The sequence below is a fragment of the Myotis nattereri genome (assembly GCF_964212035.1).
Source record: "Myotis nattereri genome assembly, chromosome: 17".
Taxonomy (NCBI): Eukaryota; Metazoa; Chordata; class Mammalia; order Chiroptera; family Vespertilionidae; genus Myotis; species Myotis nattereri.
This window is the reverse complement of record NC_138092.1, coordinates 32960410-32981441: the sequence shown is the minus strand read 5'-3', so window position 1 is coordinate 32981441 and position 21032 is coordinate 32960410. Positions and strand designations below refer to the sequence as shown.

Sequence of the window (21032 nt, the reverse complement as noted above, 5' to 3'; positions counted from 1 at the left end):
CAGTGGTGAACCTGGGACCCAAGCCTCACCTTGTGCCTTCCAAGTTCTCCTTCCTTTGGCCATAGCTCTGCCTCCTCTGTATATATTTAGAGCTCTGGGCAAGCCCCCAAAGTCCTCTAGGCTTCAGCTTCCTCAACTGCACAATGATGACTTGGATTTGACCATCTCTCAGGTCCCTGCTAGCTCTTCTTCATTTTGAATTTGAGTTTATTCAGTAGAATGGGATTCAGTAGGTGTCAGATGACTGAAGGGACACAATCCAGAGGCTTCCACAAAGCCCACCATGGTTGTTATGAAGTGGTAGGAACCAGGGTGGACTTTGATGTATAAGATCTGATTCTTAAGGAAGCCTCATAAAATATATGGACTCCACAAAGAAGAAGAAAAAAGGAATCTCTACACACAAAACATTTGCATATAATTTTAGGTGGTTTACAGACTGACTTGTAAGAGATGCATGGGCCAAGTTAACAACTGCTGGATTAAATAGTACACATGTACCCCATATTTTGGGGTCTATAGGAGGCCTCATGTTGGTTTTCATACAAAGTGAGCCAAACTTATTTTGACATGGGAACTAGTAATTGAAATATATGATTAGAGAAAATTGTGGTGTGTTTTCAAGACATCTTCCCCATGGAAAATTATGTTTCTGGTACTAATTTCTCAGTGGGGTAGGAGATACTAATCAGGGTGGGGTAGGAGAAAGAAAAGTTGATGCAGCGCAAATATAAGTATCTTCTTTAGAAGTACTTAAAGACAATTCCACACCATTTTAATGCTCCTTTTGAATATCTTCAGAGCAATATTTCTGGTTGTGATTTTTGTGCCACATGCCCTCAAGCTGTAGGTTTAGGTCTGACACCAGTGTCAGGACTTGGATAAAGAGTAGAAAATATGGCCCTCATAGATACCCACATTCCCTCCAAAGGGGAGAGGTGTTTTGCTTTAATTTCACTTTTTCATACCCCCCCCCCCCCCGATATATATTTTTTCAGAACTCAGGAAGAGCAAGATATCACGCAAGAATCTGAAAATTTAGATTGCCATAATATTATTCTGGGCTTTGGGAAGTCGAAAACAAAGGAGAGCTCCATGTTTTGACTTGTGGTGTTGAAAAAAATGATCCATACTCAGTGTGAAAGCCAGGTCCACTATTTGTACCCATTTATCACAGCATCTAACTTCCTGTCCAGTAACTCCAAGTAATGTCTGCAGTGTAAACTCCATCAGGTCTAGGATAAGTGCAGCCATCAGCAGTCCTGACGTACCACCTCAATAATACAAACCAATGTTTCTCATGGAATTGTCTGTAGGTTTTCACAGCTTTTTTTTTTTTTTCCATTCTGCATGCCTCATGTTAAATTCTGTTAAAAAATTTAAAACCAATTTTTTATACAACTTACAAGTATTCATATAAGAAGAAAATGACTAAAAAATACCCACCCGAGCACCTACAACTCATCTAGTGCACAATGCTAATAACACACAGGCTGTGACCGAAGAACTCCGTGATCTGTGGGAAAGCAGGGAGGCGCAGTCCATCCTCTGGGAGAAAGTGAGACATGTTGATGCAGACTGGAGCTGTCAATGACGCTTTGCTTCCTAAGTCAAGCTCAGTACTTGCATTTCAGAGTTGAAGCCATTACTTATTTCGACCTGAAATAGAGAATAGGTATTGCTTTAAAGAACTTCAAAACTGAAAGCTAAATTTCCTTCCTAATCATTCAGGCTTTTCAAAATGCAAAATAGCTTGTGGGCGTGCCTTGTACCACCTGTGTAAAAGGCTGTAGCAACAAGGAAGGGAAAAATCGGAGCTTCTTGCTTCTCAGATTAGAGCAAGACACACAGATATGAACAACAGACTGCAGGACTGGTTTCCTGGGCTAGACGTGCCAACCATATAGCAACTGAGGCGTGACGGAAAGGTATTGCCTTTGATTGCTGTGGGGTAAAGATGACAGGCTGGTATTGTCTCCAATCTACTAGATACAGCCCTAGCCTGGTCTTCCTATAGCATCCTGTTGGTTTCTCAAGAATCGTCCTCATCTGACTTTCATACCACCGAACCATTGATCTCATATACACCCCATCCTGTGATGGTTAATTGCATGTGTCAACTTGGCTAGGCCACAGTACCGAGATATTTGGTCAAACACCAGTCTAGATGACTCTGCGAAGGTATTTATTAGATAGGATTAACTTTTAAATCAGTAGACTTTGAATAAAGCAGATTCCTTCCATAATGTGGGTAGGTTTTATTCAAGCCATTGCAGGCCTTAAGGGCAAAGACTGAAGTCTCTTGAGGAAGAAGGACTTCTGCCTCCGAATTCTGCCTTTGGACTCAGGACTGCAACATCAACTCTTCCCCGGGTCTCCAGTCTGCTGGCTTGCCCTGCAAATTGCAGACTTGCCAGTCTCCACAATCACATGATAAAATTCCTTAAAATCTCTTTCTATCTGTCTATCTATCCATCCGCCTGTCTATCTGCCTCCCTCCCTTCCTTCCCTTCCTGTCTCTCTAGACACAGACCTAGACATTTATATCTAGATCTAGATACATATGCTATTGGTTCTGTTTCTCTGGAGTACACACTGTCATTTCCAGTCATTCTGGTCTCCACACGTTTGACAAAGATTCTGTGCATATTCCTGATTTCATACTAGGTGAGGGTTTTGGCTTATGCACCTTCACACAATATTAACCTCAACACTGTCTGCCACATAGCTGGCACTTACATATTTATTGAGTACTTCTGCTCTTGTTTTTTCTCTCATGAGAAAAGTCTTAGCTGATCTAAATCCTATTCATCTTTGAGGTTCAGTTGAAATTTCTTCTCTGTGAAGACTTCAACTTCGATCTCAGCTGCTTTGCTTTCTCATCTGCTAATAGCAACTCCTATGTAGCAGCTGCACCCCATGTGGAGCTAATGGTATTCCGTTCACAATTAATTTTGCTCTGATTGGTTCACTCAGATTTGTAAGTTTTCTCCTTCCCACTACATGATGAGCCTCACACCAGCAGAGAATGTGTTTTACACTTACGTTATACCCCTGCCTAGCAACTGTCTTCCATTAACTCAGTTCAACGACTCTTGCTATGGTGTGGAATGGACTTGTTAGTCATAAATTGAAATAGCTGAGACAATTTCCAGCTTTCCAGTTTCACTCCCTGTAAATTCTGTACCCTCCTGCACTACTCAGGAGCTGGAGTTCTACTGTTCTCTCCCTGTCTTCCTCCCACCTCTCCGCACTGCTATTTCTCTACATTCCAGCAGACAAAGCCCAATGTTTACCCCTTTTACTTCACAGTAGTTCAACAGGGATTATTATTATTTTTTTACTTTTTGTAAATTTGCTGTTAATCTGCACCTAATTAAAAAATTTTTATTTTTACATTACAGTTGACATACAGTATTATGTTTCAGGTGTATATCCACTGCTTGAACATTATATAACTTACTGAGTGATCATCCCGATAAATCTAGTACCACCCAGCACCACACATAGTTATTACAATATTATTAACGGTATTCCCCATGCTGTACTTTACATCTCCATGACTATTCTGTAACAATAAATTTGTATTTCTTAAACCACCTTTTTTACCTATCCTCCCTTCACCCAGTTCCCCAACCCCCCGCCCCTCTGGCAACCACCATTAACAGGGATTTAAACTAAAAGATAAAAAGATGAGATGAGAGTGGTGGAATTTTTGTAGTTCTCTACAACCCTCTAGTTAGAAGGGAGGTTCAGGGTCCTGAATTTTTCTCATCCATCCACCAGGTAAATCCCTTCTAGAATGGGGATAAGGCCATAGGAGAAGGTCTTTCTCTTTGTTAGTGATAGTATTAGTGGGGGCTGGGAAACTTCTAGGTATCTGTTATATTTATCTTCAATGTCAGCTCTGCTTATAGCTAATATTTTCTGCTTTTGGGCTTCAGCAGCAAGGATTGGTAAAGCAGGGAAGAAACCTGAGTCAGTTCCTATGATGCAGGTGGGAATCCTGGAGGGTTACCCCAGGCATTGGGAAATAGGTCTGCAAGGAGTTTGCCAAGAAGACAGTGAAGCAACTTTGAGAGGAGGTATTAAAAGGAAAGCTGGCCCAGCTGGCGTGGCTCAATGGTTGAGCATCGACCTATGAACCAGGAGGTCATGGTTCAATTCCAGGCCAGGGCACATGCCTGGGTTGCGGGCTCAATTCCGAGTGTGGGGTGTGCAGGAGGCAGCCCATCAATGATTTTCTCTCATCATTGATGTTCCTAACTCTCTCTCCTTCTTCCTTCTTCTTTGAAATAAATAAAAATATATTAAAAAATATGTTGCCTCTCTATTAAATAAAAAAATAAAAGGAAAGCCTATTGGTAATCCTACCTTAGATTTTTTTTTTATTGATTTTTTACAGAGGAAGGGAGAGGGACAGAGAGTCAGAAACATCGATGAGAGAGAAACACCAATCAGCTGCCTCCTGCACAGCCCCCACTGGGGATGTGCCCACAACCAAGGTACATGCCCTTGACCGGAATCAAACCTGGGGCCTTTCAGTCCGTAGGCCGATGCTCTATCCACTGAGCCAAACCGGTTACGGCCCTACCTTAGATTTTAGTAACAGATTGATTTTTAAAAGTCAAACAAACACAGAAGTAGAGAGAATGGCATTTTGAATCCCTATGTACTCACCATCCAGCTTCTACTAAAATAAAAATTATGCTAATCAAGTTTCATCTATCCACCACAACTGTTTTTGTGTGTGTTTATTTTGGCTAGGGTATTTAAAAGCAAATCCTAGACATGATGTCACTTAATTCATCAATACATATCTATGATTCTCTAACTTAATGATTCTTAACCAGGGGACATTTGCCAATTGGTTGTCACAATTTGGCTGGGTGTGTGTGTGGGATGCTACTGGCATCTAGTGGGTAGAGGCCAAAGATGCTGTTAAATATCCCTAAATGCACAGAGCAGCCCACTACAAAGAATTGTCTGGTCCTGAGTTAATAGGGCTGAGGTTGAGGAATAATGCTCAACTGATGAGAATGTCTTTTTCTTTTGTTACCTATTGATTAGCATACCTATCGAAACAGGCAACAATTTCTTAACATCATTTACTCTGCAGTCCATATTGACATGTCTTCAATTATCTAAAAACATCTGGTGTGGCCGCTGCACTGTCGGTGGCATCATTCCTTCCCAGCAAGGACAGTGCGCCTCAACTACGAGTACCGACTGCACGAGCCACAGAAACACAGCCATCTCACTGCTACTTGGTCAAGCGCGTAGACTTTAGGCTGCGTTCTGACATAGTCCCTAAAATGGTATAGTCATTTCCAATGATGGATCAAAAAGTTACTAATACCAGTGACAAAGGGAAAGCCTCCCGAGCGAGGGAAAGCAATGAGCCCCCTTTGTTTTAAGTAAGGCGGCATCGGGGAAGCCCCTTTCCTTTGGGACGCTAAGAGGGCGCCCCGTGCATCACAGCTGTAGCGCTCTGGCTCTGCACTCGGGAGACAGCCCTGGAGCATTAATGCCTCTGTAAGTGGCTCCCTTTCCAGAGCCGATGCAAGCCCTCTGGCACAGGACTCCACGCTCAGTGATGGGAAGTTGAGCCAGCCTTGGCCGTGAGCAGATTATAGACGCCTTGCTCTGCGTGTGACGGGGGACAGACATTACGGATAGATCAATACAGAAGTGGGAAAGCCAGGTGAGACAAACAGAAACGGGATAAGGACGGAGAGCTATCACTTCATTAGTCTTTAGGTGCGTGGTCAAAAAATGGAGTGATGGGGTGGATGCAGGTCACAGACGGCAGGTCCTCCAGCCAAGTTTACTAACACATGGCTGGCGGTTACCGGATTTGAAGGTAGTGTTGGAAAGCACAGCATTCTCATCTCTCTCCACCTCCTACACACACACACACACACACACACACACACACACACACACACGCCTCTGATTTGTCCTTCTGGTTTTTAATCGAGATGCTGTAAATGCAAAATGGCTTGGGCCCAACTTACAGGGACCCTGCTGCTGCAAAACAGCTGTTCTCAGGAAAGAGCCATGGACGGGACCACCTCTGGCTCTGTCCAGCAGCCGGTCATCAGAGGTCCATTTCCTCTGGAGGCGGAGGACCGGCAGGGAAGGTCCTGGTGGGCGCTGCCCGCAGAGCTGCCTGGAGTGAGGGCCAGCCTCCTCTGCCTCCTAGTCCTTATTACAGTGGCGGACACTCACTCAGCAGTAGCCACAGAGCATGGAACAATTTTTATGAAGAAAAACTAGCCTCCAGCAAAGGCAATCAGACAATACCAGATACCAGAGAAAAGCCAAGTTCTCGTTTGGAAATGCTAGAAAAAGACAGGCTCACAGTGCGGGGAGGAGCTTTTTCTCATCGAATCTTTCTGCATAGCAGTCGGGGCATCACCCTCGTGGGGATTTCTGACATCACCAGATCGCTTTACCTCTGCTGGGGATCTCAGTTCTGAAATCCACAGCTGTCTTTCGCTGATAAACTGCCTTGGTCTAAGTACCCCTATGGAAAGAATGACTGCTCTGTGAAACTTAGTTTTCCCACTACCTGGTCGCTGTCCGTTTTGCTGATTTTGACAAACTTTAAAGTAATTTAGTTGCTCATTATGATGCTTCCTGATAGTCCACATCTCTTTCATAGCTGCATGGGTTTGTGCCAAGCTGTTGTTCGTCTTGAGAGGTAAATCTGCTTTAGTAGATCCCTCCCCCTCCTCTGCACCGCTACTATTGCCTCCACCACTACTGAACGCTAGTTGCTGTGTAGGGCAGTGAAGGTGAACCTTTTGAGCTCGGCGTGTCAGCATTTTGAAAAACCCTAACTTAACTCTGCTGCTGTGTCACATATAGAAATTTTTTGATATTTGCAACCAGAGTAAAACAAAGACTTATATTTTTGATATTTATTGTATATATTTAAATGCCATTTAACAAAGAAAAATCAACCAAAAAAATGAGTTCGCGTGTCACCTTTGACACGCGTGTTTTAGGTTCGCCATCACTGGTGTAGGTGTTCCCTTCAAAGCCACCACTGACCACATTGCTGTGTGCTCTAATGACCAGAGCAGCCCTTGCTTCCCACACCCCTCCCCTAGGAGCTGGTATCAGTGTGTGGTAGCAGCAGTGGAGGAGATCCTGGTGAAGACCCAGGTTGTAGTTATGTCAAGAGTTACAGCCCCTCACTGGTGGCCGTGGCAAGGTGATGGGCCCCAGCACAGGCTACCCCTGACCTGTGTGTCATATCCCAAAGCCAGACCCAGAGAACAATCACAGAAAGCATCTCTATTGCTTTAGGCAGAAAGACAGAACTGTTGAGAGGCAGAGCAATGGAGGTTGAGGCTCTCAAGGTCTCCCCACCCGGGACACTCAAGATCCCTGCTCAGCATAAACACCTGCTTCCTCATAGGTTCGCTCAGGTTCTGTGAGATCTATGCCAAACGCCAGATTGGACAGTCACAGATTTCAACTTTAAACTCTGCGGAATGGCCAAGCAAATTAGCCTCCATTTTCTTCTGCTTTTCATAAACTCCTCATCATCTTTCCAAAGTCAGTGCAGCCATTTCAGTGACTTCTCTCCCTACGTAGAAGTAAATAGTCCCCCTTCTGCAAAAATTGCCTGGGGGACATGGTTTTGTATCTACTTATTCTACGTAGGTCTCTTCTTCTAGATCATTGGCCACTGGTGGTCAGAACTCAAATATTACTCATTTTATGTCTACAGCACCCAGCACAGGCCCTAACACACACACTTTATAAATAATCAATAAGTAGCTATATATGGAACTAAACCAATTTATTTAATCAGTATGCCTCGATTGCTTGATATCATTACTGTAAAGAGTGACAAAGCATGAAAAACCAAATTCATATGTGAACTGCCTCACTTCTGTCATCTCATCCCCACACACATGTCCCCACACAATCTGACTGTGGGTCCTGGAAAGGTACACTTTATGATGACGAGTAGTGACACAATCATACAGGAGACTGCAGGCTTCCTGTTTAAGTCTGCAGCATTACCTGTGCACGGACTGTCTGTACCTACTCATCTAGAGTTGAAAGTTACCCATCCACACACATGTGCCTCAAGATTCTCCTGATCCCCTTAACAAAGTGGCTTCCTCATAAAACCTGGCTTTGTACTCCATGGAGATTACAAATTTAAAGTTACAAACCAGCATTCATTCCCATCTCTAACAATTTAGTACAGAAGATTGGCTTTTTCTCCAATCTGCTGCTGGGTGGTGATATGGCATCACTGAACTGGGTACAACAGAATCCAATATAAAGGTCTTATTAAAAGAAATGAAACAGCTGATTGATGCCAACTGGATACACTGTGGAATATTTGCATACCTGTGGGGAGCACACACACTGACCTTTTAAATGGCTTCATGCGCCGTGATTTTAATTCAGGTTTAGTTTGATCTTTCAGATTCCTGCTCCCTTCATGGTTGAAAGGCATTCCATATTCGTCTGATAGAATAATATGCACAATCTGTTAAGGCAGAGACCTGTTCCATTATTCTCTGCAGCCTGTAACTTATGCTACATTCAGCTACAAAGGTGTGAGGGTTCAGCAGCGAACAGGTGGTTGGGGAAATTCTTTGAGGAGGTAGTGGAGTCGATGAAAGCCTTTTAGGTAATATTAAGAGGATGTTTCAAGTGTTCTTGATTCACAGAGATGGAAGGAACCTTAGGGAGCATAGATGGAAGTCACTTGCCTCTGGGCCATGACAGTTAACATTCTTTGAGCTACATGGATGCACACGTGACATTCATGAAAGGAGATTCCATTGTCAACATTATTCAACTGCAGTTTTAAGTAACTTTCCTTAGTAAAAAGATTTTCTTACATCTGACCAACATTTTTTGTATTACAGTTTCTCTGCTGAGTTACTTTTTTTCACAGTGGAGATGAAATAAATCATTCAGCACCTTCTTACTGCATAACAAGCATATATAGGACTCTCCTCATCACCACCAGACATTGTTTCAATTCTGTTCTCCCTTCCAATACACTGGTCATGTTTATTATCATCACAATCCTGGCCAGGTTCCCCAAATCCACAAATGTCAATTTTTGCAATCCATTATTTACGAGCACTCGGTAGCATGAGTAATGAGGTGGTGACTGCTTAGTCCTGGAATGTTATGTAGGGTGAATATTTTTCCAAATTGGATTTGCTTTAGAAAACCAACATTTATTTAAACATCTCTCATGTGACAGGCACAGTGCTGATTTTTGAACCATGTTTCCATTAGGTCATTCTGCCAGAAGGAAATGAATGCAACTGGAGAGGTGGAGGAGCCAGTGTGGGCTTTAGTCCCCAAAGAGGCCGGGTGAGGGCTGCAGATTTGGGCAGGAACCACCATGGCAAAAAGGCAGCAAATGAAGCCTTTCATACATGTTCCTTACACCAGTGACTGCTTTACATAATTTCCTCTATTGCCATGGAATTGCAGAGTACTAGGCTGACATACTAGGAAGGTCATCATAATAGCAAGTCCACAACATCAGGCATGGTAGGAAAGAGCCCAGCTCCACCACCTAGTACTAATGGGACTTTGGAAAGGTTGTCTAATGTCTATGAACCTCATTTTCCTTCTTTGTGACGTTGGGTATTAAGTGGTGCATTATAGTATTTTCACAAGGATTATGTGAGATAATACATGCAAAGGGCTGAGCCCATGATAGCTATTATTTTCAGCAGTTATCTATTTATTACTTAGGGTTTTGTAGGAATGGAGTACCTGTACCTGTTTTCTTGCACTTTATCAACCAGGTCACCATGATTTCTTCCTAATACTCAACTGAAACCTGTCCAGTGTGAGGTAGCTTTTGTTGTGGTTGTTGACTTTCTTTCATGTCCTCTAGTGACAGTTAATCAAATATTTGAGTACTAGTCACAATCATAGGGCATTTTCCACCTACTATACACGCCTTATTGCATTTAATCCATCCTCTGTCCTCCCCCTATGAAACCACTATCCCACAGTGGTTCCATGAGACCTGGCTAGAGTCCTACCCCACTGTAACTCTGTTTATCTCTGAGAAATAGTTTGGCCTTTGGTTAATAGTTCCCTCCCAGAAGGAGTCAGTTAAAATGTCCTAGACCAAGACAGCCATGGAATTGGCCTCCTGGAGACTTCAAACCTCTTGAGCATCACCACAATGAAGGTGCCATAAAAGAACAAAAAAAGAGGCAGAATCCTGGTTCTGAGAAGACCACGACTGGTTTCCCCTTATGTGCCGAGATCACTCCTCCATTTCTCTCCTCCTCTATCCACATCTCTGAACCCAAGCCCATGAGAAATTGATCTGAGAGCTACTAGGCTCCCACTTCTCCATTCTCTGGTCATTGAGTTGCTAAATAAAGCTCATTTTTGGTTTCATAATTGGTTTTGCAACACCTAATGGACAAAGAACCAGCTTGGGGTCCCAGAAAGGGGGATTTGGGGCAAAAAAATCATATTACAGGTGAGAGAACCAAGTCTCAGAGATATCAAAGAAGACCCCTGAGACCACACAGGTAGAGCCTGGATTCTAACTTATTCTTTCTCCCCTTTTCCCTTAGACATGTTGCCCACAAGACATATATTTAGTCTCTTTTTTTTGGTAGACTAAAAAAATCCCCTTTTCTCCACTTTGGCAATCAGCCTACTGATTTAAAAAATATGTATATCATTTTAGAAACATAAATCATGTTACCTATTTCAAATCCTTTTTGGAATGGATAATAATGATGATGTTGGGTTACATGTGAAAGGTGTGTTTTAAATATGAGTGGAAAACTAAACCAATGATTAGTAGTAGCAGGTCCAAATTATTTCATGATGCGTTAGTTTTGACCAAGTTAGAAGGATTAATATTTTCCATCTCATGACACCTTTACTTACAGGTTAACAGGCTTTAACTGAACATGATCCTGGCAGTAGGAGTGTGCATCAAGTCCACCTATGAAATCAACTGAAAATATAACATAGCCCAATATGAATAAACGTCTAAATAAACACACACATCCTAGTAGGTGTTTAAAATAGAACACATATAAATAATATTAACAAAAATACCTGTCTACCACAAAATGGAAAAACGTGTGCTTAATATAAAGGACAGCTCAAAATATTATCCATGGTTAAAAAATGGGGACACTTTAAGAAACACAAAGATGTGGGCATGTAGTGACTGAAAAACCACAGATGTTGTCGATTTTAGTGAAAAATGAAGTCACGTTAAATAGCCTTATATTTAAAATAATGTGTTTGTCCTTAGGCATAGAGCTATGGCCTTTCCCCTTACATATCAAAAGCTGTATCTTCTCATCTTGTTGCCAGAATCCATTTTATTCTTAAGAATATTTATTGCACTGTTAGAAAGACCTCTGAGAAGTCGCATAATCTATGTCCGTGCCTTCTTCCTCAAACCATCCTTGACAAATAGGCATCTGCCTTTTGCAAAGAAGGTTTCGTCTCCTCTCTGGTAGCACAGTACTTTCTCACAGTCTGCATAGAATCACTGTTCTTGTGATATTCATTCTTTCTCCCTGTCTTGATCACAGCCTCTGTCTTTCTTCTCCGATCCTAATGTCCACGGCTAATGTTAGTTCATTATTTCTGTGTGTTTTTTTTTGTAGTTTATCACAAGTATAATTACTTTACAGCAAGCATTGGTTTTATTCTAGCACTCTGATGTTAACAGGTACCTGGACATTTAGGGACATTGAACTCTCAGTGTGTGTGTGTGTGTGTGTGTGTGTGTGTGTGTATGTGTGTGTGTAGATACACAGTATATGGGGGACATTAAGTCATATCCTCAGCTCAAGACAGGCACTTCCGTGCACAGTGATTTAGAGTGAGATGACCCACTTAAGCTCTAGACACACTTGTCAATCCCTGATCTGCTCTATCCTTTGCCTCCACTGGAGAAGCTGAGGTGAGACTGGGTCAATTAAAGCTTCACCAGAGCACAGTGCAGACAGAGCCTCGGAGTCCTCTGGGGCACATAGCAACCAGGCGGGAAGACCCATTTCCAGGTAATCCCCCAGGAGGCCAGAGGAACCTGAAGCTTATTTTTTTCCTACCACTTCAGGTCAGGTCAGGTCAGTCCCCTGGACACCATCTTCGGAGAGAAGCAGTGAGAGGGGAGTCCATCTGAGACATGAAAAGATTTTCCCAGGGAGAATAAGCAGTGCCTGAAGGGACCGTTTACATGGTCAAAGTTTTTTTTTAAAAAAAATTAGATTAGACACTTAATCAAACATTCACTTCTTCACCCTGCTGACCAGTGAGTGAGAATTTTAAAGGAAGATAACATTGACTAAAAGTTGCATGAGCATATCATTGATAAAGGCACCTTTGAAAGTTAAAGAGGTTATTAAAAATAAACACATTTATAAACATGTACATTTATGAATAAATGATTCAATTAAAATTATATCCAAAATAAAATTATAAAAATAAAAACAGCATATATATTGTATGCATTAAAACAAAATAAAAAGCAAACTTCATATTTATTATTTGAACATTATAATGTAACATTAACAGAATCATTACTTTAAGTATAAATTCATATACTGCTGTAAATCTATTCCTTAGCCATCTACATCTCTAATTCACAGTATCACCGATATTTTTTGGGGAAGAATATACATACAGTATATGTATATATATTCAGTATGGTTTTATTAATTTCATAAATTTATTTACAAGATTATTCAAAATTTCTTTTTATTATTATTGTTAATTTTGAAATTAATGATCTCAATGACTGTGTAAATCATAATATCTTTAATTAAGCAATTTTGCCAATGACTGCCTTGCAGGGTATGGTTGCCCTAGATGACCTAATGACCATGGAGTGTGGGACACAAAAGCTGCAGCAAACAGCAGGCTGTTATTGAAATTATTGATACATTTATCTTATTCTGATGACACATTCTCATGAACTATTGATTTCCAATATTTCAAAAGCCCTGTTTAGCTGGGGGTAATGATTTGCCAGAATTCCAACATTCTCTTCCCCCTCGTTCCCAGAAGTCTGTCTGTCCTTGAGGAACCTGTATTGAATTTGTGTCTAGTTTGATTTTCTCATATTTGGGAAGAGTAGCTACTTTGGAGGAGGGAAATTGATTAGTGCACCACATTTTGAAGCCTGAGGTTTCACCTTCTATGAGCGCACGAAGGAAAATAAGCTCAGTGGAAGCAGAATTTGTGGGGTTAAGTGTCAAGTAGAATCGAGGCTTGCCCTTTCTCCAGGGCTGGTGTTATTTCATGAGGTAGGTCCGCTTTGGGGCCAATGACCCACCCAGTGCTCACGTGATCCGCCTGAGTGCACACTCACGACCTGGCCGAGAGCACACATGACACTCTCATCACCATTTGTTTAGCTTTGACTGCAATGCTTTTATCCTCTCCTCCTTTTCCCCACAATAGCACAAACCCTGAGGGGAGATCTCTCTCTCTAAGATTTCTTTCAGGTAATATATCTCCTTTGTGCACTTTTCCTTTAATGTTTCCAGTGCTATTCCTTTAGTGATATCATTATTCTAGTTATTCTGTAAGGATCCTATGGACTGTCTTTAGCATTTTGTCTTCAATGCTTGTGTGGGGGAAACCAGGTTAGGACAGTGTCCCTACAGAGCGCTTTGTTAATAAGCAACTACCACTGTGACACTCCCTCTGACTTGCAAGATAAAGATGCCTGTAACGTATGGGCTCCAACACACACGTCTTAGTTTTTGTTTTCTCACATTTGGAAAGAAAGTAGCTAGTTTGTTTCCTCTTTTTCACTTGAATCATCTTTAATAGGACATTTTCTATTCTCTTTAGAGTTATTCAGCTTTCTTAAACCCACACACATTGTGCTCTATTTTCCTACAGGGGATATATGCTTAACCCTTCAGTTAGCCTTCATCAGTGATTGGATTGAATGGCTGCTTACTGTGGTCACCTACAGTTTGCCTTTCATGAAGACCCTTTCCCAGTTTTTATAATTTTTCAATTACTGTCTGTTCAGAATCCCTGGTGGCTGAAGGCCATTTTGTCACCACTGCTGGGTTTATTAGAGAGAAAATTTTATTCTAGAGAAAACAAGATTAAAAAAAAAATCCTGAACACACCTCTCGTTTCTATTTTTGAAACTCCCTTTTCATTGTCACTTGGCTACATTTCCAGCTTTTGTTCCTCTCCTGGGTTCAGGTCTGTGGAATCAGATTTTCCCATAATCAGTGCCGACAGTTTCTTCCCACTTAAACATTTCTAAGAGTGGATAATACTTAATAAAGGAATAATGAATTTCTAAAATCTCTTTGGGGCTAATAAAGCAGAATGAAATGGCTGAGAGGAAAAATTATGCTCAGAAAGGTAAGGGCTAAAAACCGTTTTATAAATTTGTCTAAACAGTTTATAACTTCTTCTCTATGTAATATATTTTTTCTTGGTTATTTAGCTCCCCCCCCAATATATCTTTATTATTCTTACTTAAATCTAGCCAATGTTTTACTTTGCTCTATAAATAAAGTGACAAACATGTTGCCTTTGAAATCTCTCTATAACTCCTTTTTTACTGTCTGCTTCTACAGTTTTAGATATTTCCCCTCTGACTATTATTTTCTCTTTTTGTTTTATGGCCTCTATTATTGTTTTAGGTTTTCCCTTTCCTAGTACAATCAACATACAAAAAAAGCCATTTCTTCTGAGATCTCTTTGATAAATCCTTTCCTCCTTCTGTGAATTACTGCCCAAAGAAAATGGAATCTGATCATATTCTTCCCAAGATTAAATCCATTCATTGACTTCACATTATCTAGCAAAGCATCCCAAATGGCGTGACCTGAGTAGGTTCAGAGGTGACACGATATCGATTCTCTCATTCTTTGGAGTGTGTGTGTGTGTGTGTGTGTGTGTGTGTGTGTGTTCACTGAGCAAGGCTTAGGTTAGCTAGCCCACTGGGCCAGTCAGTTCTTTCTGAAAGAAAAGTAATTCATTTACCACAGAGTGCCTTATAATTGTTAGCGTTCTCTGTGAATGCCAAGATATTCAATAGATTGGGAGTCACTGCTGTAAGAATCCAAGATCCCTGAAAGACTGATCCTACCATTCGCGCAGTGAACAGAACATACTCAACTACTCATCACTTCCAGTGTAACGCAGGTTCCCCCAGATCTCTGAATGTTCCACGGTTTCCCCAAGCTCTTTTGACATTCCTCCCCTCCCCCAGTATTTAAAATGCACTCTCTTTGTTCTCTTCCTAACCATGTCATATTCTTCACACGTTCTGAGGAGCCATGCTTGGTGCCCCGAGACACAGTTAGCCTCTGCTTTTTTTCTGTGCATCTGATTCACTTTGTACAGACCATTATCTGCACTTTGTTCTTATGTAATTATTTACATGCCTGGCCCACTTACTAGAATGTAAGATCTCCGGGGAAAGGGACCAAGTCTTATATTTTCTATATCCTTGTGGTCTAACACACAGAAGTCTTTCAATAACTGCTTCTTGCATGAATTAATCAATAAATCAACAAAATATTGGCCTATTTAAGCTTGTTTAAAGCTCTAAAGTGAACCACTAATATGCTAGCTCTGGACTAGAAATACTTTTGGATATGGACGGGTCACTGACTTCAGAACAAGAGGAGTTATGAGAGAAATGAAGAATCCCATCAAACGTTTAAATGTCTACAAGCATTGGCAACCTACCTAGAATAGAAAGAATACAGAATTCTGAGGCAATATGATTGAAAGAAGCAAATAGAATGGAATGCTAACAGAGTGTTGAAAGACAGGTTGACAAGTGCCTTTGAGCACATGGGAAGACATAAAATGTCTTAAAGAGTTAGCAAGTGTAAAACCAACCAAAAAGAAACTCTTAGTAGGAATAAATTCTTTCTACTCAAAAATCTAATGTCATCTGAGTCCTTGTGTTGTGGGCCACTGAATTAGTCACATTTGAAGCACATGGAATGAGATTTCCTCTTGTTCCACCAACTATAAAAAAAAGCAGCTCTGTTAAATCGGTTAAAGTAGAGGAAACTCAGAATCCCCTTGTAAGTTAGATTCTGCTTCCCAGCTGAGAATCCCTCAACATGTAGCAACCTCAGATTGTTTAAGATGCTTATTTACTGGAGAAATGCATTTCCAAAAGAGGGAAATGACTATAGGGAGAACAAAGTGAGCCAATTCCACAATTTTAATACTCTTTTATGAAGTACAGATTAGGATTTGCAATCATTGGGATAATCTGTGTTTACCTGGTAAGTAAAATCTTTGTGATTCTTAACATAATCAGACGGGTCATCTTAGACCTGGCAGATTCATACTGTAAAACCAATTCAAAATTTGAATTGGACAATTAAATTTACACTTGTGATTTTATGTTGGAAGACATGGGGATATTTTATTAAAGTTGTCTAATATTTAAGAGTATATGTAGACTATTGAATTTAAGTAGATCAAAAAGTTACTAAAAGTTCAATGGAATATTATTCATCCTTATAAAGACATGAAATGGTGATGCATGCTACAATTTACATGAACTTTGAAAACATTATGGTAAGTGAAATAAGTCAGACACAGAAGAACAAATACTGTGTGATTCCATTTATGTGAGGTTCCCAGAATAGGTAAATACATAGAGTTTACAGGGACTGGTGGGGTGGGGAGAGGGAGATGAGAAGTCATTGTTTATGGGTACAACGCTTCTGTGTGGGATGATGAAAAAGTTCTGGAAATGGATAGTGGTGATGGTTGCCCAACATTCTGAGTGTACTTAATGGCACACTTAAAAGTGTTCAAATGGTTAATTTGACATTATGCATATTTTATCACAATAAAAAGAAACAAGAAGTTCCCAAAAAACGCTTATTAAAATTTACTAGATTTTTAAATGGAATACTGAAAGGTCTATATGGCACTTAAAGCTTAAGAAAACACAGGTTTTAAAAAAATGTGTCACTTTAATAAATTGCATGGTGATTTAAAACCCTGAATAGCTATAATTATAATTTTCTGTGCAGAAAAGTTTCCTTCATGGACATCAGAAATGGGCAGTGATGCCTGAGAAAGTTCATCTATGTACAGTTTTCACGATGGACTCCTCCTGTTATTGAAATTTCTTTCTTATGTAAAAAAAAAATGCTCACAGCTGGTCTTTTTTGGAAAGCTCACTTTACTTAGAATTAGTGGCGCTTGCTTTTTATTAGAGAACGATTTTAAGAGAGCTGCAGCTTTCTGAAATAACATGGCCTTCGGGGCACGAAGATAGACACTCATTCCCAGGTTATTGGACACCAGAAGCAATAAATTGGGACACTCCTAAACCTTTCAAGCAGGAATGTTTGCTGGGAGGAAAGAATAGCCCATTGAAATGTAGTATCTTACAAAAGCATGGCTTTTGCTTGAAAAAAACAACAACACCTACCAACCAACCAAACAAAAAACACCAGGGCACAGAAAACTGACCATTAAAGTATTTCTTTCAAAATGTAGGAAAATGGGGGAAAACGTGCAATGAAAGTCCTAAAGGCACTCAGGCCTTCACCTGCTGTCTCGTGTCTTTGTTGTCTCAATTAGGAGGAGAACACAGTCAGTGGGACACCCTGGCTTCAACTCTAGGACCATAACTAAGTCTTTGTTTCCCTTCAATAAAAAAAAGAAACATTTAATTTACTTGTCCAAATAAACGTGTAGGTGAATGAATAGAAAAGGAGGCAAATATAGAACAAATGAAAACAAAATATTTAAGGCTAGGCTGTGCACTGTCTTTTCTCACAACAGGTAAAGAAATGGTATGCTTTTCATCCTTCTCACATAGACTTCCTGCTGAACACAGGGTTCAAAATTAAGTCCCAGATACAATCTGCCTTTTAATTCACTATTCTTGTGCGAGTCAACAGGTCAGGAATGTCCAGGTTACCTTTTGACCCTCTGGAGCACCCAATCTGCAGCGGCTTCTGAAGTCAAAGCCTTTGTTTTTTCTGGAAGCTTCTTCCGGGAAGTGATTCCCCATGCCCTTGCTGTTCCTTCTTTCAGGAATGCTCTCCTCCTGCCTCTTACCTCATAGGCTCCTTTTTCTCCTTTTCTGTCTCAGCTTCAGTGCCATTTCCTCTAAGAGCTTTCCAGGCCCCCAGGAGGCACTGGAGCATTTGTGAAATGCCTGAAATGCTCTACCCACTTGAGTGGTAGGAGGTCCTCTGGGGAGGCCCTGACATACCCTCCTGGGTGCTCCTCAGCGACTTGCACCTCAAAGGCACCTATCATTGTGCTCCCAAGTTATGTGGTCAACTATCCTCCAAGCAATGGCTCAGTGACCGAAGTCCCTTCACTACTGCAGTTTGATCATTTTCAACATGTGGCTACCAAAGCTTCTGTGCTTGTCTGCATCCACCAGGTAGAAAGGGGAAGAGCATGAGAACCACAGGGGGAAGTTATTTAGGGAATAGGCCTGGCAGTGGGCACATCTCTTCTGCTCCTGTCCGTGATCTAGAATTCAGTTTTCTTGGGGACACCTAACTGCAGGGAGCTGCTGGGAGAAGAACGAACAAATGGGGTTTAGCGAATAGCTGGCTAGTCTCTGACACAGGCTGGTACGTAGCTATTATAAAATTTGTGAAGGTGGTATTTAATGAATAAGGACTGGGAAGCCTGATAAGTTTTGCAATTTATTGAACTGTATGTAGCAAAGAAAGCTGTATTTGGGATACACCATGATCTGTAATGTAGACTTTCTGTTCTTACAATCAAAGAGAGAGCAAGAGAGAACTAGAGAGAGAGAGAGAGAGAGAGAGAGAGAGAGAGAGAGAGAGAGAGATCTTGTTTCCCTCCATGAAGAAAAAATGTGGACAAAACTGAAAGGCTATTAGGTATAATTTAGAATGATTTTACTTTGTACCCCATACAATTTAGGAGGAGAGAAATATGCTTTTACTTCTCCTCAACTTTATTTTCATGTTGGCATTCAAATTATGTGAATACTCCCACATATATCACTTAGGTTCCTGTTTCAAATATTTTTCCAGGAAGAACACTAAATTAACGAATGTTTTCTCTTGGTTAAGAAAGTACTTACTACTATAAAGTACATGAAAATGAGTATTCTATATATTCTTCTTGGGTCCCAGTGGGCCTCTGGGTGGGGTCAGGAATGTCCAGGTTACCTTTTGACCCTCTGGAGTACCCAATCTGCAGCGGGGTGGGGAGGGTGGCAGGATGGACTAGGCCAGCCAGAGGCAAGAGGATGGGCACACCAAGCAGGCTTCAATTTTCTACAGCTGACTCCAGGGAGCAATTACCTCCCTTCCTCTCTGGCCAGTTGTCCCAGCTGGCCCGGGTCCCCACCCAGAACCCCCTTCTGGGCTGAAGCCTGAAGAACAAGTGATCAGGGGACTGGGTCAGGCAGACAGAGGCTCCAGGCACCCTACCAACCACATCAGCCAGCACCAGCACATGCCTTTGACCTCAGCCTCTCCTGTGGGTGCGTGAATCCAGCTTCTGCCTGTAGATATGCTGGGAGAAGACCTCCCCGCCTTTCTGCATGCAGCGCACCCCTCCCCCCTCTCCCTGTGCCCTTCTCTCTGTCTTGTCTCCCTGTCTGGTCAGGAACTTTTTGCAAGAGAAGCAATATCTCAGTGTTTTGTATATACAACCACTCTTGTAGCCTTTGTTTGTTTGTTATTATAGAGAAACAGATTCTTTATATGCTTTGTAAGATTGATGATATATATATACATGTCTTGAGAATGTTATGTACTATTCTGTTATCTAAAAGGGCTAAATACCTGTTTTATTGCCTGGTCTTATTTTATTTTTTATTTATTTATTTTTTAAAATATATTTTATTGATTTTTTTACAGAGAGGAAGGGAGAGAGATAGAGAGTTAGAAACATCGATGGGAGATAAACATCGATCAGCCGCCTCCTGCACATCTCCCACTGGGGATGTGCCCGCAACCCAGGTACATGCCCTTGACCGGAATTGAACCTGGGACCCCTCAGTCCGCAGGCCGACGCTCTATCCACTGAGCCAAACCGGTTTCGGCTTTCCTGGTCTTATTTTAAAATGCTTCTGTTTTATAGTCTTACTTTACTTAAATGCTTCATTCTAGCAGTGTGAGTATAAGCTATATACTAAGGAGAGTAGTTCACATTTTAAGGACTTAATGATAAATAATCACTCTAAAAGTAGCCAGGGCGAGTATTCAAAATTTGTTACCTGTAGCTGCATCAGAAATATGCTTAATCTGCATCAGGATATTAGAAGTAATTTTTAATTGATAAAATAAATGATATTCAAGAGATGGGCTTGCCTGGCAAAACTCAAGAAGATGGGATTGTCTGGAAAATCAGAAGGGAAATTTTTCAAAGAGGGAGCAGTCAACAGTGACCAAAGCCATCAATTATAATGAAACTCGATAATATCTAAGTGATTTTTGACAATTAGAAGGTTATTCTTGGCCGCTGAGAGAGCATTTTCAGTGATAATATAGGACAGGAGGCCAGGGAGCAGCAGGCTGACAGAGAATGGGAGGTGAGAAAGTGAACACTCAGCCTGGACTACTTTATAGAAAGGTGATGGGATAAAGAAGTACAAATTTGCAGTTATTGAATAGTCACGGGGATGTAAAGTACAGACTAGGGAATATAGACAATAATCTATCTCTATATATAAAAGCCTATGTGACTGTTACAACCAGTTGACCGAACGACTGGTTGCTATGATGTGCACTGACCACCAGGGGGCAGATGCTCAATGCAGGAGCTGCACCTGGTGGTCAGTGTGCTCCCGCAGCAAACCTCCCATGGCTGGCCAACTTCCTGCAGTCCCTCCACGCCGGCCGGCTGGCCCCGATTGGCCCCTATCAGGACTGGGCAAGATAGTCTGATCAGCCCTGATCACTGTCCAGGCTGAGAGACTCAACTGTGCACAAATTCATGCACCGAGCCTCTAGTATTATAGTAATTATGCCTGGTGTCAGATGGGTACTAGACTTATTAGGGTGATCACC

The 21032-nt window shown here is 41.3% G+C and overlaps 1 protein-coding gene across 2 annotated transcripts in view; it reads right to left on the bottom strand.

The window, feature by feature from the left end:
• Positions 1-1341: 1341 nt before the first annotated feature.
• The window catches only part of NKAIN3 (sodium/potassium transporting ATPase interacting 3), a 411857-nt gene continuing 392166 nt past the window's right edge, over positions 1342-21032 (bottom strand). Inside the window, exons 6-7 of one of the 2 annotated variants that reach the window (XM_081111658.1) lie at positions 10924-10993; positions 1342-1659 (exon numbers count right to left, since the gene is read on the bottom strand). In XM_081111658.1, coding sequence (XP_080967784.1) covers positions 1650-1659; positions 10924-10993 — 80 coding nt within the window. In that variant the 3' untranslated portion in view covers positions 1342-1649. The remainder of the gene's footprint in view (positions 1660-10923; positions 10994-21032) is intronic. The other variant, XM_081111659.1, reaches the window with a different exon arrangement.